This window comes from Crinia signifera, chromosome 6 (assembly GCF_055691185.1).
Source record: "Crinia signifera chromosome 6, ASM5569118v1, whole genome shotgun sequence".
Lineage (NCBI taxonomy): Eukaryota > Metazoa > Chordata > Amphibia > Anura > Myobatrachidae > Crinia > Crinia signifera.
Window position 1 is genome coordinate 170,703,648 of NC_139222.1, and position 17,977 is coordinate 170,721,624.

At 41.8% G+C, this 17,977-nt stretch overlaps 1 protein-coding gene across 5 annotated transcripts in view; it reads left to right on the top strand.

Moving 5' to 3' along the window:
- The window catches only part of CACNA1G (calcium voltage-gated channel subunit alpha1 G), a 317,812-nt gene that overhangs the window by 125,358 nt on the left and 174,477 nt on the right, over positions 1–17,977 (top strand). For all 5 annotated transcript variants that reach the window (XM_083148098.1, XM_083148097.1, XM_083148094.1 and 2 more), the window contains exon 4: positions 15,657–15,754. In XM_083148098.1, coding sequence (XP_083004224.1) covers positions 15,657–15,754 — 98 coding nt within the window. The remainder of the gene's footprint in view (positions 1–15,656; positions 15,755–17,977) is intronic.

The window sequence follows — 17,977 nt, forward strand, 5'->3', positions numbered from 1 at the left end:
AATTGGACTACCTGTGCCAAATAACCTCTAGCATTTGTGCTAACTTATTATTATTATTATTATTATTATTACTATTTTTTGTTGACAGGTAGGTCCTATTTTTACTCCATCATTGCGCCAGCTTAAAAGATATTATTCAGGACTCTCAACGCAAGGTGACCAGTCAAATCACTTGTGAGCCAACACAAGTGACGTATTCATCTTTTCTCCTCTTTTAGCGCATATTTATTAAAAGTTAATTTTTACTCAATCACTCAATTTACACCTTCACCATTATTATTTGTCAAGTGTGCCCCAAAAAACCTCACGTATGTTCTCTTGTAGTCATCTTCGTGACATCCCTTTTTTTCAGTTTCATTGCTGAACATCCTTTGGGAGCACCACCAACCAGACACTGCTAATCATTTAGATATTGCAGTAATTATGTTGGTGTTTAAATGTATTGTCTAAATTAACTCAATTATTCCCATCAGCCTGTGCCAATCCCTCCCGTCTTCCTTATACGGGATCTGACTGATCCCTGCAGGCTTCACCCAAATATGACTGGAAAATGAGGAGTATTTTCAGATAGTATACCCGTTAGTAAATTAGGAATCACTATTCAACTGAATGGTGATTCGTATTCTTTCGATGTTGCATGCATCAAAAGGTATAGATCTATTGGATTGTAAGCTTGCAGCAGGGCCCTCCTACCTCCAAGTCTGTCTGTTGTTGCCCAGTTTGTCTTATCACTGTCTACTATTGTAAAGCGCAACAGAATCTGCTGCGCTATATAAGAAACTGTAAATAAATAAATTTGTAGCCATTTGACCTCAGTAAAATTCCCATCCTTATAGCTCAGGCAGTTGCTGGAGGGGATGTGCAGAGAAGGGCTCTCTCAATCATATCTGGTGGTCATCCACGAAGATTACTATGCTGGAGAAATATCATATTTCACAGATACTTGAGGTCTCAATCCTAAAATTTTTCCTGAATATTAAAATAAACTGAGATGACATATTATTTCTGCAATAGTCCCATATAGGAAGGTTCACTCATCTCTGCCACTCCAAGCAGTCCTCTCCCGTATTTGGTTGATATCTAAGATGGAATACATGATAAGTATAATTAATCACTTTGTTAAATTGTTTGACAAAGTATGGAGTCCCTGGCTAGTTTTCCAGAATGCACCATCACCATTTTTCTGTATCTACCCATCATGAACATTTTTTACAAATCTTCACTTTGGGTACTATTTTTCACTTTTCTTTTTCCTTTCCTATCCTCCTTCTGCTTTTCTAAATGGTCTCGCTATTCCATTATTGTTGAGGATACTTCCTCACTCTCCAACTCTCCTCAAAATGGATCACACAATAGAGCGGTCATTTGGTCTACTGCATTATGGTCGACAGTCATTAGGTCGAATCCATTAGGTCGACATGCTAAAAGGTCGACATGACTCTAGGTCGACATGGGAAAAGGTCGACATGATTCTAGTTCGAAAGGTCATTAGTTCGACAGGTCATTAGTTCGACAAGGTCATTAGTTCGACATTGTCTATGTCGACATTCACAAGGTCGACATGGAGTTTTTCACTTTTTTTTGAGCCAACATGTGCCGACAGGCGGTATTTCATGCCCTACCATCCACTAGGGCGTGGTGGGAGAATATAATAGTGTGCCGAGCGTAGCGAGGCACCGTGCCCGACGCATAGCGAGCGCAGCGAGCGATGCGAGGGGATGCAGTGCACTTTAAACTGTGTCCATGTCGACTGTGTTGACATTCAGGTAAAAAAACAGTGAAAAACCCCATGTCGACCTTGTGAATGTCGACATAGACAATGTCGAACTAATGACCTTGTCGAACTAATGACCTGTCGAACTAATGACCTTTTGACCTAGAATCATGTCGACCTTTTCCCATGTCGACCTAGAATCATGTCGACCTTTTAGCATGTCGACCTAATGGATTCGACCTAATGACTTTCTACCATAATGCAATAGACCAAATGATCCCAACCCTTTGAGATCTATTGCTATTCATATTGCTAATTGTTAGAGTGACTCTTGTACTTCATGTTTATAGTGTTATGTTGTGATCTACCCAATAAAACGAAATGGACGTATCTGAAAGGCTGGAATACACTTGCAGGAGAACTTCCCAAATGTGTTAATTCCCTGAGAATAGGCAATGAGTTTAGACTAATCATAAAAGAGTAGCACACAACTCAGAATAAACAACAAAAGGTTTATGTCAAATGAGAGAGCTTTAATATATTTCAATGTTGTTCATTGTTGTGTTTTGTTATCAACTTGTTTTGAATATGATTAGTATGACACAGGTTAGTACACCTTGATGTAAACGCAATAATAGAAGGACTTTTGAGTAATTGTTTATTTGTATGAGGTGAATACCACAGTGGGAATAAACTATAATAGTGTCTGTTTGGCAAAATAGCAATAGAGGATCTAAGCAGTAAAGACAATGGGTAAAATTGAATGGGATGAGAGATTCAGAAAGTGAGAGATTTGATAAGCGGCAATCATTTGCACTGCAAAACCAGTTTAAGTTTGCAGTGTAAAAAAACTAGAGATTTCTTACCAAATCTCTCACTTCCTGAATCTCTCATCCGATTAAATTTCCCCCAAAATTTTACATTTACTGGGACAAATTAATTTCAGCACAATGGCCCTTATTCTGATCGGTGCGGCCGGATCCGAATATGCGGCCAGCACCGTGCGTCCTAAACCCCGCCTTCCATACGGATCGCCAACTCCGTCCGTACGCGGTAAGAAGCTGTCCGAACGGACCGCACGTGTATTTCTCATGAATACACCTCCTCCATCTCAGGGAACTTCCCCCATCATTCGATGGTCGCAGACCATCGAATGCAGGACCGAGTGGCCAGGCAGCTCCCGCAACCTCAGACCACACGGGCATTTCTCCGTGCAAAAGCAGGGATCTGGGCGGGAAGCTGACATCCGGCAATGTCATATGTCCGCCCCCTACACGTGCGTAACGGCCGCATTACCATACGTACGCCCAGCGTTTGCATGGGAACGCCCATGAAACGCGGGGTGTAAACATATGGTAATGAGCCCAAAAAGCCCTTCACACCCCTCTCCACCCCCTGTTCGTAGTGTACACATTTCATGCGGAATGTGGCCGTGCGTCCCGCTTGCACATGCGCAGAGACGCCTCTGCACAAGTGCAGACACAAAACATCGGCGGCACGAACGCACGCGGATATTACCGCACCAACCAGAATAAGGGCCAATGTGACCAACATGTTCCTGCTGAATTGGATTCCATCCATTTTCTTTCCAGCCTGATTTGTGGCTACACTGGCTCTTTAAAGTCCAAACAAAATTAAACTAAAATATATTCCCTCCCTTTTTTAAGGAACGGATTAAACATATTTTTCTCTAACAAAACCGGAGCCAACGACTGGTGTCCCAAACGATAAATCAGTCTCTGCATCCCAGAAAACATCCAGAGTTTGGCCTAAGGCACACATTATATCTTGCAAAATCTGCTAAATGAGGGATTTATACCTAGCAGATTGATTAATTGATCACATCCATTATCGTTTGCCTCATTTATATCCCTGTGTGCTGGGACTATGCTTTACATTGTAAAAACAATTTTAATGATACACAGGGTCTGAATAGGGGTCTCATGGGACTGGAGCCGAAAAAAGTTCAAGGGCCTATTATGAGAAATGGAGAAGGTGAGGCCAATACCATGTAGACATGGAGATTTCATACACTGTAAGCCCCAATGTTGCCCTAAACATGAGAAATTACAGAAAGTGCATAAATGTGTAAAACAGAAATGCAATTGTAATACTTGTGATTTATGGCCAACCATGTGGCTGTGTGGTGTCCGCCTGGTGATCTTCATGCTGCCATGATGTTGGAGCATGATGATGGAGGTCTGGAGCTGCAGCTCCTTCTGCCCCATTGTTAATCTGATCATATTACATTGATGCAGGCATCCTAAATAATATAACTGAATTACTGTCAATTGGCAAGAAATAGGTAAAGTTGGTAGTTTGAATTTTATGTTCTTTATCTCTTCAGGGATATTGGCACATACGTGTACATTTACTTTGTTTTAAAAATAGATGTTATTGTTAATTACATATCATTTTGAATTTTCAATATATATTTAGAACTAATATTCTATTTAAAATCTATTTACAGAAAACACATGTTGGGCGTAATTTAATAGGGGGCGATTATTAGGCATGTTTAAAAATCGACAAAATTGCCCTTTTTAAAATTGCATTATTTGGCAGATTTTCGCATATTAAATGAGATGCAAATTTGCGGCAAAAATGCACGATAAAGTGCGATTCTTAGTTATGAAAATGTGCGATTTTCAATCATGAAAATCGGCACATTTTCAGAAATGTGCGATTTTGTTTAAAAAAAAAAGTGAAAAAATAAAACATTGTGGGGTCCCCCCTCCTGCGTATAACCAGCCCTGGGCTGAAAGAGCCGGTCCTGGTTTCATAAAATCACGGGGCAGAACAACTAGGGGTCCCCAGGATTTTATAAAACCAGCACCAGGCTCAAGGGCCAGTCCTGGTTCCCAAAATACAGGGGACAAAATGAGTAGCCCCCCCCCCCCCCCCGTATTTCAAGAACCAGCACTGGGCCCAACCAGCCAGCAGGGTAATGCCACAGCCGGGGGGGGCCAAAGCATTTTCCCCCTGACCGGTCAACATGGGCAGGAGTCCTGGGGTAGTGGGGACCCCCCCAAAGAAGGGGTCCCCCCCTCCAGAACTTACCTGCCCATGCTGAAGCCCGGGGCTGTCCTCGATGCCCCTGGGCGGTGGGCATCGAGCTGATACTTGTGTAAAAAATAGAAAAACTATTGGCACTACAAGGCCCAGCAAGCCAGCACCGCATGCAGGGACATGGAGACCCACAAGTCCCAGCATGTGGGGCAATAAAGGGCCCACTGGGACTAGTAGTGCCCCAGCAGTACAAATGGTAAAAAAACACACACACTTACAGTATAACTTTATTTCACACGGAGCCCATTCATCCATACATACCTATGTTAATAGAAAATCGGTCCCGTTCTCCTGTAGAATCCATAGTGGAAGCAAAATATACTCACCACGCTGATCTTCTGGGCTTCTCTGGACCCTCTGCAGTGCAGTACGGTATCTGGGGGCGGGTTTATTTACCTCCGGAGCTCCAAGGGACTTCAATTGTTTTCCCGGACCATGATTGGCTGGCGGGGCTAAAACACCAGGTGTTTGTTGTTGCCCATGATCCATACCTGAACCTGTGGCTTCCAATGGACAGAGTGGCATCTCCCGGTGGGAGGGTATGTTGTTTTATATCAACAAGTATGGTGTTAGTCAGTGTCTTGCAGGGCCGGCAACAGAAATCTTGGTGCCCGGTACACTGATATCTCTGGGGCCCCCTAACAACGCCCCTTGAGCAGAACATTTTTAGTATACCGCTTATTGAATGTGTTTTTTTATTATTACAATAGACACAATTAATATTCACTAATACTGGAGGGGTGTCTGGGTAAGTACCCTTACAGGAATCCAGGTGGGTGCCTTTATAAACCATTTCTAGGCACTGCACTGCCACAGCTATGCTTACAGCCCGTCAGAACTTTGGGGCCCCTCACAAGCTTGTGGCCCGGTACAGGTGTCACCCTTGACCCCCCCTGTCGCTTGCCCTGGTGTCTTGCCATGTGTTCATAGATATCTTTTCTTAGTCAACACCATCGGTATCTGGGACTCTGCTTTTGGTTGCAGCTGAGAATTGATCATAGGAATCATAATAATAGTGCATTGCATTGGTGAACCATATTGTATCTGGATAAGAAGGGCTGCATATATACCTATTCCTTTCTTCTAAATGTACTTGACAGAGCTAGGTCACTGGATTATTTATATAATGGGCTGCTAGCAAGAGGTTTGAAATCCCAGGGATGCACAAAGGCAGATGTCTGCAAAGTGACTCTGTAGTTTTGTAATAATCACTGTGGAATGTATGAGGTTGGTAAGTAGCCAGTGTTGAACCAGCTTGAGTACTAAATTCATTGTTACCTGTTCTGTGTATTTTTCCCCTGTACATTTGACAATGTCTGCTGCAGTTAGAATACGGCATGCTGCACATATCACAGAGACTTGGAGATATTGCTTTACTCTGCACTTGGTGAATTCTGTATCAGGGTGCCCTTGCTTGATGTCGTTTTTGGAAGTACCAAATAACACTGTACATTCAATCTTGCTATCGTATGCCTTTTAGGTCATCTCTGATGGCATAAAAGTGTTTTATATTGTAGATGGATGTAGGATGATCTGACAGATGTATGAACAGATTATCAAAAATGGCAAATGTATCTTTATAAGAGCATAGGAATAGCCCCAGCATCATACTCAGCATGATCGTGTGTGGCAAGTGTGCACATATGTGGCTATCATTAATGTACAATTCCTTGTTGATATGACATCAAATTGGTATCACCTAAACTTAAGCATCATCACTTAGTGAGTGTGGATTCTTGTGTGTGTGTTGCTGCTTATATTGGGCAACAATAAACAAAATTGTGAAATTTTGTACATGCAATTACTAGCACTAGCAACTCAATGTGTCCATAGTGTGATTTTGTCTGAGTGCAGAAGTCACTTTTATTGTTTTGTATGCAAACTAATCCTTGCTGAGAGGCATCTGTAGATAACTATAACCAGCTGGCACCAACTGAACTACTGAGGTACAGGAGTCGTCGTCAGTTATTCCTATAGCTTGTCAAAGGCAGCACCTTGTCAACACCATTTTTCATCTTGTTGAAGAAGCTTGCGCAGTGGTGTGGTCACTATTCTAAATATGAACTTCCATATATAGGTAGTCATTCCAGGAAGCATTGCAGTTTTTGTTAAAGGGTGGCATTTTTCAGATCACTACTGTCTTGCTGGATTTGACTCTTGTACAGAATCTCTCAGACTCTGTACCCGCACGTTTAAATTAGTTTTTCAAGAGTCTTGCATGGTGCAGCCGTGCATCTCCGATCTTGCATGGTGCATCTCCGATGATTTCACCTGTTCAGCAAAAATTTTCTCCATGTGTCTCTAGAATAGCTCACTGACCATCAGGCCTGCTGGGAACATAAGGTGAAGATGGAGGATTTCTCACCCAATAAGATTTTCCATAATACACACATTGCATCTTACTTAACATCAGGCACATTAGCAATCACTTGTTCTACAATTCTTTGGGAAGGGAAGGTCTCAAGAGAGTTTTGTTGGGTCAATGGAAATCTTCACTGTGACTTCCTATTGAGGAATCTTCACAGTGACTGGAATAATCCAGTCACTGTGAACTTGTTTTTAATGGCAAGCTATATTTGCCTGTTTTCCAAAATTGCGGAAGGAATTGAGTAATCAAGCCTAGATAACTACGACTGGACGTTTTCCTTATATGTAACGTTGAACTCACAGAGCACTGGAGAGAGTTGCTGGATTGCATGTACCTCTTATCTGAGTTCATCAGGCCATGATACTGTCAAGGTAAACTAGCAGCTGTTTCATTATGTGGCATTATACATACCCATACCTCCCAACATTACCCTCTCCAGGAGGGACACAATGCTCTGCTCCTGCACTTCCCTCCTAATGTATGATTGACATCACCTGTGTTGAACAGGTTAATTGATAAGAAAGGTGCTGCAGCACAGGTGATGGTAATTATAAATTAGGAGGGAAGTGCAGGAGCAGAGCGTTGTGTCCCTCCTGGAGAGGGTAATGTTGGGAGGTATGTACATACCTCCTAACTGTCCCAGTTACAGCAGGACAGTCCCAATAATTGGAGACTCTGCAAATTGGAAGCGCAACTACCTCTACAGGAATTGTCCACATTTGTTGAACGCTGGCCAGTTAAGTTGTTCAAATGGGAATTACCAGTACAGTTTTGCCAGTGTATGTGTTGATGTGGGATAATTGCTGCAGATTAAGCATACCTGTACCTCTTTTCTTCAATTCTCTTGAGATCTACTTAGATTGCTCTTTCATCATGCATATATTAATAACAGCTTGTAGCTCTAGTCCCATTTAAATCAAGCATTGCGTGAGAAACAAATTATTTTTAACACCACTTGTATTAGGGCTAGATTCTCTAAGCTTCAAAAGTGATAAAATGGAGAGTGATAAACAGCCAGCCAATCAGCTCCTACCTGCCATGTCTCAGACTGTGTTTGAAAAATGTCAGACAGGAGCTGATTGGCTGGCTGTTTATCACTCTTCCATTTTATCACTTTTGAAGCTTAGAGAATCTGGCCCATCTGTTATGAACTGCCTTGTTATCACACTAAAATCACTAGCCAGTACATGAATACTGTAAATAAGGGTATATTAATGACTGGGGTTTTTCACAGCAATAAGAAATGTTGTCCCTCCAGATGTGTTAAGAAACACACAATGGCCTGGAATGGGGGCCACTTATGAAACAACAAAGAACGGTACTTGTGTAGTTTCACGGCGGCAGTTACGTAGTCAGCGTAGCGTCCCTGTCAGAATCAGCGTAGTGTTCCAGCAGCAAGCGTAGTTAGCATAGTCAGCGTCCACATTGTGTCAGTTATGGCTGCTGAAGCATTAACCATCTTTAAACACCACCATTATCCACGCCAGTCCGTGTGGCGAGCGCAGTGTTACGCTTACTTCCGACTTGTTCATACCCCCACTATCCATGTCGGCGTGGAGTTGATTTTACAAAGTGTGGCGAGACACACTCGCCACACTTGTGATAAACGCACTATGGAGTGCTCTTGGGGCTAGGCCCTTGTTCTTTTTAGAAAAAACTTGTGAATCCAGGTATTTTACAAGTGGAGCTGCTATTCTTTTTTTCGACCTAAAGTGCTTTATTGGTGGACTTTCTCAGAGACTTTGGCCTTTATTCAGATCTGATCGCAGTACAAATTTGTTTGGAAAATTGGCAAAACCATGTGCACTGCAGGTGGGACATATGTAATATGTGCAGAGAGAGTTATATTTGTGTGAGTTATTTCGTTTCTGTGCAGGGTAAATACTGTCTGCATTATTTTTACACTGCAATTTAGATTTCAGTTTCAACACACTCCATCCAGATTTAACTCTCTCTGCACATGTTACATCTGCCCCACCTGCAGTGCACATGGTTTTGCCCATTTTCCAAACAAATTTGTACTGCAATCAGATCTGAATAAGGGCCTTTGTTGCGCACATTTAATTTTCTTTTTTTGTATATATATATATATATAGAGAGAGAGAGAGAGAGAGAGAGAGAGAGTGAGAGATTTCGCTGGCGGTTCGGCACTCCAGCTCACAAGCACAAATTCCCAGGTGCCCTCTGGATCCAATAGATAGTAAGAAAGCATGCAGACAGCGGCACTCAATAGGATTTTCAAATCTGTGTATTTCAATTCCAACGTTTCGGGGACTAGCCCCAGAGGCGTAGCTACCGTAAGGCAGCCACCGCGGCTGCTTGGGGGAGCAAGCGCCAGCGGGGCGCCCCCGGTGCCCGGGCACTCTGGTCAGACCCCCCCCTTACCCCTCCGCATGCCGCCGCCACCGCATTCAGTCCGGCACCGCAGATAGCCTCCGGGCTCCATCTCCTGCAGTAATGAAAAATGACACGACAAAATGGCTGCCCCCTAATAGAAGACAGTTTTTAAGGATGCTAGAGGAGGCCGCCGCCTTCTCTAACATCCCTAAAAAAACTGTCTGCTGTACGGGGGCAGTCATTTTGTCGTGTCATTTTTCATTACTGCAGGAGACGGAGCCCGGAGGCTATCTGCGGTGCCGGACTGAATGCGGGGCCGGCGGCGGCGGCATGCGGAGGGGAAAGGTAATTTTTTGGCGGGGAGGCGCCACAATATTAGTTACGCCTCTGACTAGCCCCTTTGTCAAGGTGCAGAAAAACAAACTGTGACAAAACATACAAACTTATATAGGGGTGCATAAATCAAAATACCGTGGGATGTCTTCTCACGCCGCCGGGGAACCCACTGCTGGAAGTGCAAGTGTCGGAAGTTGGAAGCCGGGTCTGAGTCAGCTATGCGTGTCACAGCTAAGGCCTGAAACGCTGGCTGTAATGGGTCACTATGGTAACTGTTCGTCAGAAGCGGTTACCCAGCGGTTGGGAGACACCCTGGTGCAACAAATGCTATAAGTGATAAGATCACAGAAATGACTACTGTGAAAAGACGTGTATGCGTGTACGGTGTGAATGTGGCTGTGGTGTTAAAGAACAGCACTGTGTTTAAAAATGGAAAGTGAAGAATTAAAAGTGAAGAATTAGTTAAGTTGTGCCATGGGAAAGCCAGGTAGCAGAGAAGGGAAGGGAGGAGTGTGTTGCCGTCCCACAAACGGCTGTCTGTATGAAATATCAATGTTAGGTAAGGCAGATCTGGGTGAATCTCGCTATTGTCCTAATGGATTCTGGTGGATCTCCAAAATTGTGGGAATGTCTAAGTCATGTAGTCAGCAGGGGTCCCGTAACTAGAAGGGATATATGTGATGGGACAGGTGTACTTGTTTCGTTGTTGTGCGTTGCTCCGTGCATCGCTTTTCTTTACAGGTCTCACGTCTCAACGCATTCTAATACTAGATGGTTGTAGAGGTTGGAGGTCTGTGGTGTATAAAGCAATGTCTTACATCTGGTCAGAAAATTCTGAACCAACACTATGTGTCACAACAGAGGCAGAACTCTGGGAGGCAATGGAGTCATCTGCCACTGGCTCCTGCTCTCAAGGGGGCACCTCTCCACCACTGCCAGTTTAAAGCCATTAATTGAAAGCCATCATAATCGCTTCTGTGGCTGAGTTCTTAAATCTATATGTGTTCTCTCTCTCTGTGTGTATATATATATATATATATATATACATACAGTAATTTCCAATGTTTGCGCAAGAAAGTCCCAGAATATAGGTGGATCCGTCTGTAGATTAATTTCACATGTAGTGCAGCTTTACTCAGTTGTGGGAATCACCATAACCCACGTGGAGGTACATGTAGAAAAAGCCAGAGAAGCGCACAAATGAGCAATATAAAAGTAGTACTTTACTATAATAAAATAGCTCACATACATGTAAGTTTAGAACAATGTGTAGGCAGAAAACCTGCAATTCATAGCCCGGGCGACAGGGGTCCAACAACAGCACGATGTGATGACACCAGACCGGTGTAGGAACTTGCAGCCGGGACCAGACAGATCTGAGGACGACAGCAGCGTCAGCGGGATGTCAGCGTCAGCCAAGGATCCGCCCCAACGCGTTTCGTCAGAGTATGACTTCGTCAGGAGGCGTGTCTCATTCTCATCATGACGTTACTTATATACCCACTGGTCAGTAATTATCAAAACCACATGATTGCACAATCAAACATTTAAAGTGACATATGCATGGCTAAAGAACATATTAAAAATAATGACAACAATTTTATAATACAATGCACATATATGAGCAACAAACAGATGATGCTCATAAGATACAAAAAATACATATATCATAAAAATACATATATACGCAATATAACAAAAAATACAAAAAATGTACATAATAGCAGAAAATTTTCTTTCCCTATATACAAAAATCACAAAAAATATATAAAATAATTAATAATAATATGGACATGAATGAATACCACAGACACAGAAATGCACACCGCAAAGCGACCACCGCAAGACTATAGCAAAAGCTAAGGGGTAAACGCCCAACAACATAGCCCTGCCAATCCAACGGGGCCACTCAGCAGACCTAGTGCAAAAAAGGAACTATGTCTATGCCCTCATTCATGCCCATAGGAGACATGGTGTTCATATTAAAAATCCAGTAGGTTTCCCTACGACTTAATTTCTTTAACACATCCCCTCCCCTCTCATCAAGGGTGACGTGTTCCAGGGCTTTGAAAGAAAAGAAATCAAGGTTAGAATTGCAACAAGAGATAAAGTGTCGTGGGACACTATGTAGCATACATTTATTTTTTATACTGCGAGTATGCTCTAAAATCCTAATTTTCAAGGGGCGCTTAGTTTTCCCCACGTATTTTTTCCCACATCTACACATTAAGAGGTAAATGACACATGTAGTTAGACAGGACATACGACTCTTTATATTCCAGGTTTTACTATTATCACTATTACAAAATTTATAATGGTCCTTATCCACGTACTGACAGACCTTACATTTATTGCACGGAAAAAATCCATTGCATGTTTTCAGCCACCCATCTTTGGAAACATCTTTCCTAATGCGACTTGGTGCTAGTATTGATCGCAATGAGGATGCCTTCTTAAAAACAAGTTGTGGCTTAGGGGGAATAATATCACTCAGCAAAGGATCCAAAAGGAGTACATCCCAGTGTTTATTGAGAATGTCCCTAATGGCATTACTATTAGAATTAAATTTAGTAACAAATGGGAGGAAGTTATCACTTCTATCTGCACGTTTTTGATATTGTAGGAGCTCATTGCGATCACGGTCACGAGCCCTCTTCTGACAGCGATCAACAAGATGGGAAGGATATTTCTTCTCACTAAAACGTTTACTATAAACAGCCGATTGTTCATCGAATTTTTTCACATTAGCACAGTTCCTCCTAACTCTAACAAACTGTGAATATGGAATGTTATTAATCCATTTACCAAAATGACAGCTATTAAAGTGAACGTAGCTATTACTGTCGACTTGCTTTATATATGTCGATGTTTCAATGATGTTATTAATCAAAGACCATTCAGAAGTGTCCAACAGTAAATCTAAAAACTCAATTTTATTTTCATGATATTTGGAGGTGAAATGTAGGTTATAGGTATTTATATTGATGGCCGAAATAAATTGATTAAACAAAATTTCATCACCCTCCCAGATAATTAGTATATCATCGATATATCTATGAAAAGAAATAATATTGTCCTTAAAGGTACAGTTAATCTCAAAATTTAACTCCTCCCACTTCCCAAGATATAAATTGGCCAGGCTCGGTGCGTATGGGGTCCCCATAGCGACCCCACACTGCTGAATGAAAAATTCCCCTTGAAACGTAAATACATTGTTAAACATAACCACCTTTATACATTCAAGAAAAAAATCAGAAAACGACTTATCGATAGTATTATCTTTATCCAAAAAATAACGTATGGACTCTAATCCACCGTCATGTGGAATCGAGGTGTACAGCGCCTCCACATCGATGGTACACCATCTGTATGTAGGGCGCCATACAAAATCCTTCAAAAACAATAAAATTTGCGTGGAGTCTTTAGTATAAGATTTTAACGCCATTACATATTTTTGTATGGATAAATCAATGTATTCAGACAACTTAGAGGTTGCACTGTCAATACCGGCAATGATTGGACGGCCAGGAGGCCGATCCAATCTCTTATGTATCTTTGGAAGATAATGGAAAATGGCCAAAGGTGGGAATTCATTAACAATGTATTTCGCCTCATTCGTGGATAAAAAATTTTTAGAGAGACCTTCATTGATAAGAGTTTTAACCTTCTCAACAATAAGTAAGGTTGGGTCTGTCTTCATCCTAGAATATGTGACAGAATCGTTTAACAATCTGTATACTTCATTCAGGTAGTCGGTACGATTTAAAATAACAATCCCCCCCCCCTTATCGGCCATCCTAATAACGATTTGATTATTTTCTTCTAAATTTTTTATGGCCTTTCTCTCTTTGCTATTGAGATTATCATTACCATGATGATTTTTAGCACAAAGTTTGTCAAAATCATTTTTAATTAAATTAAAAAATGTATCAACATAATTACCTCTAGATTCAATGGGATAAAAAACCGACTTAGGTTTTAAATTGGTTTTATTCATTGAGCCTGCATCAGAACCAGTGACGACTTTATTTTTTGCAAAGTGTCGTTTCAAAGTTAGTGATCTAACAAATTTATTACTGTCAATAAAAAGATCGAAGGCATTGGGTCCATTGTTAGGGGCAAAAGATAAACCTTTTCTAAGGAGAGAGATATAATATATACAGTATATAAAATATATTTCATAACAGACTACGTATATTTTGATTAACATTGTGTGTGTGTGTGTGTGGGGGGGGGGGGGGCACCAATATTCATCTTGCCTCCGGGCAACTGGGACAAACTTACGCCACTGTGTCACAATATAAACACTCAAATATGAAATATAAAGGATAGTAAGTTAAGATTAAAAGGAACAAAGCACACTGCGATCAGCCTCGATATGCTGCCCATCTGGTTATACATATATATTTATACATGTTGTGGTGCTCAAAATGTGAATATAAAGGATAGAAAGGTAAGACAGAGAAGAAATAAAGCACACTGCGATTGACCTCCATAGGCTACATATCTAGATCTATTGGACTGTCATATATGTATAAGAACACTCAAAATATGAATGTGAAGGATAGTAAGTAAAGACGGAGAAGAAAATAAAGCACACTGCGATTAGCCTCACTAGGCCATAGATTAGATCAAGTCTCTTATATCAGACTATGAATCTGGCAGAAAACTGCTGACTACTGTATCTGCTTACAAAAGACACTCAAATCTGAATATAAAGGACAGTAAGATAAGAGGGAGAAGAAAAACAAAGCACACTATGGCACTGCAAGCAAAGGCTATCAATGTTTTGGTTTTGTACTGTACATTAGCATTAAGGGACTGATGCAGAGAGAGTTCTACACCATTTGGTATAGTCTATCATTTGTGATTTTGCACTGTGCTTGCCAGAAAATGAATCATTTCATGATCATGCCACCTACATCTGCCTGCGTCTGTATGGGATTAGATGTGTGCATTCTGCTGTAACAGAGGTCGGGTATAGTAAGGACTTGATCATGGAACTGTGAACAGATGCCCCCCAATGAAAAAAAACACACAAAAATGTAGAAATGAACTAAGATGGGAGTTCTATTTCACATGGGATGTTGCTATGGGCAACCAATCAGAATATACTGTACTTATTTATTTAGCACCTTCTGGAGATAATATTAAACATCTGATTGGTTGCCTATAGCAACATCCCATGTGAAATAGAGCTCCTATCTTAGTTAATTTCCCCATTTTTGTGTCTTTTTTTTCATTGGGGGGCATCTGTTCACAGTTCCATGATCAAGTCCTTACTATACCCGACCTCTGTTACAGCAGAATGCACACATCTAATCCCATACAGACGCAGGCAGATGTAGGTGGCATGGTCATGAAATGATTCATTTTCTGGCAAGCACAGTGCAATATCACAAATGATAGACTATACCAAATGGTGTAGAACTCTCTCTGCATCAGCCCCTTAATGCTAATGTACAGTACCAAACCAAAACATTGATAGCCTTTACTTGCAGTGCCATGGATAACCACACTTTGTTGTTCAATTATATAAATGAATATAAGATTTTTTTAGAATGCCAAAAGGTCTGAGAACTACATCCATGAAGAAAAAACAACAACAGCTTTGTCTGATTAGAATTAGTATTCACATTAATGAGGACAAGTGGTTCAGAAAAATGTATTTTGTGATAAAAATATAGCAATACCAAGTAACACAATGCTAAATGTGTCATGGTGCCTTTGGGGCATTTTTCTCAGAAGAAATTGTATTTTTAATGTGATTCTTAACCCACTACAAACAGAAACGTAATTTATAATGTGGCTGATCTATAATCTTGTATTTAGGATGCTTGAATATTCGCTGGATCTTCAAAATGTCAGCTTCTCGGCAGTGCGCACCGTCAGAGTGTTACGTCCACTGCGAGCCATTAACCGAGTGCCAAGTAAGTTCCCTAAAATGAACAGGGTTTGTACAATATAGATATACATATATGCAGTGCAGCATTACCTTATAATAGATGGTGACTAAATACTTTTGCATTCAGGGTTCAATACAAAGCAGGCATCATTATATATAACCTCTTAAAGAAAATTTAGTTTGTGAGATACAGCTATATTTGTAGGGACAAAAGCATTCTGCTGTTGCCTTTCCCTCTAATGCATGGGTTCTCAAACTTAACTGGATCCTCGGGACCTCACACAGATCATGTTTTCCAGGTCACCTGGCAAGTGCACAGGTGTATTCCTTACTCATTGACACATTTTAAAAGATCCACAGGTGGAGCCAGGGACGGGCTGGGCCGGGGGGCAGGGTGCCATGTGCCCCCTGCCCCCGGGCCGCTCTATCAAGTACTGCTGAGGGCCGCCAGGTGGTCCAGATTATTGTTCACCTCCACCTCCTGTAGGTGGCACCGGCCACAGCTTTCAGTATATGGCCGCGACTACATGGCCGCCATCCTCCTGCATGAGGACATGTCCAAGGTAAATATGGGAGAGCCTCCTGGCAGTGACTGATGCCGTGTGGGAGATGTCATGATGCCGCCGCCTACCCATGCGCCACCGCCTACCCATGTGTCAAGCTCAGTGTAGAGAGGGGGAAGCACCGCAGGGCGTGCTGTGTGCCAGAGCCTCCACCTACCTGACTGTGTGCTGCTGAAAAAGCAGCCATGAGAAGAGCACCGCAGGCACCGACCTGTCATCAATCCAGCATGCTGTAATAGTTGTTCAGAGTAGTGGGTGGGTGGAGGCTCTGGCGCACAGCAAGCCCTGCAGTGCTTTCCCCTCTCTACACTAAGCTTGTGCTGGCAGTGACTTGCGTGCAGCAGCAGCACTGCCTGAGGGGCCGGAAGTCACATAACAGCGGCACTTCAGCACCTGAAGGAACCTCCTACCCTGGAATAACCCCCAAGCACAGCCAGCCAGTAAGTGTATAACATGTTGCCATAAAATATAGGGGTTATGGGCAGAAATGATATAAGGGGGGGGGGGGCTGATGTAATTAAAGTGTATAAGTGGTGAAGTGTGATGGGCATAATATATGGATGGAGTGAGGAGGGTGTTGATGGGCACAAAAATGCATAAAGGTTGGGGGTGGTAAAATATAAAATTGGTCTACACAAAATACTAACAAATGTATAATGAAAGGTGTAAGGGGCACAAAATTAATATTAAATTATTTTAAGTATATATACACATGAGGGATACATACAGTATCCCAGTGGTCAGTTTGCCAAAAGAGAGATCTGGTACCCTATTATAGATATTCCTGACAGGGACCCTGTAAGGGATCTTACCTTTTCCCACTACCCCCCAACCCTCTCCTCTAATGCCTAACCCTAACTCCCTGGCAGCTACGGAAGCTCTGCAGGTCCAAAATTAACTACAAAGCAAACTGATACGGCCATGCTGCCATGCATAGGCGGCCGTATCATAGTCAGTGAAACTTGCTTGAGCGAGTGACAGCTGAGCTCAATCAAGTATCTATGGTAGAAAACAGACAAGACCAGCGCTAAACAGTCCGGACGTAATTCAACCCTAAAAAATATTAGTAGTGTTTCCACTAATGCTGCTGTTTAGTGGGACTGCTCAACTAGTCCCAATAGGAACAAACAGAAAAGAGGAAAAAACTGCGCAATTGGAAACACTATTAGTCAATAAAATTGATTATAAACAATAATCAATTGTACATTAGGTATGTGGCCACAACCTATATATGATTAAAACATAAAACACATACATATGAATAAAAATAAAACTCTAAATAGCACCAATAGACTATACTGATTCATATGTTACAGAGTAGCAAAGATTAGTGAGTGCCTCTGCAGGTTAGTATTGCAGGTTAGTGGATTAGTTGAGATTGTATACTTAGATCCATAAAGTCCATGCATTCAGACTGATAATGTGGTTTTGCTTAAATATAGTTAGTAGATAGCAGCATACAAAGTTGTCACTAGCAAACCATCAGGATTAGTTGTATAAGGTTGTCTGGCCAGACAAAAAATATATAAAAAAAATGGATGGATACCTTTGGAGATTTGTAGCAAGTTGCAGTCTCTGTGCAGTATTCAATGAAAAAGTTCTCCATGCATGGAGAGCGTTTTATTTCGCTCTCCATGCACTCTCCATGTTCCGCAGGGCTCTCTGCCACTCCTGCTCCCTCTATT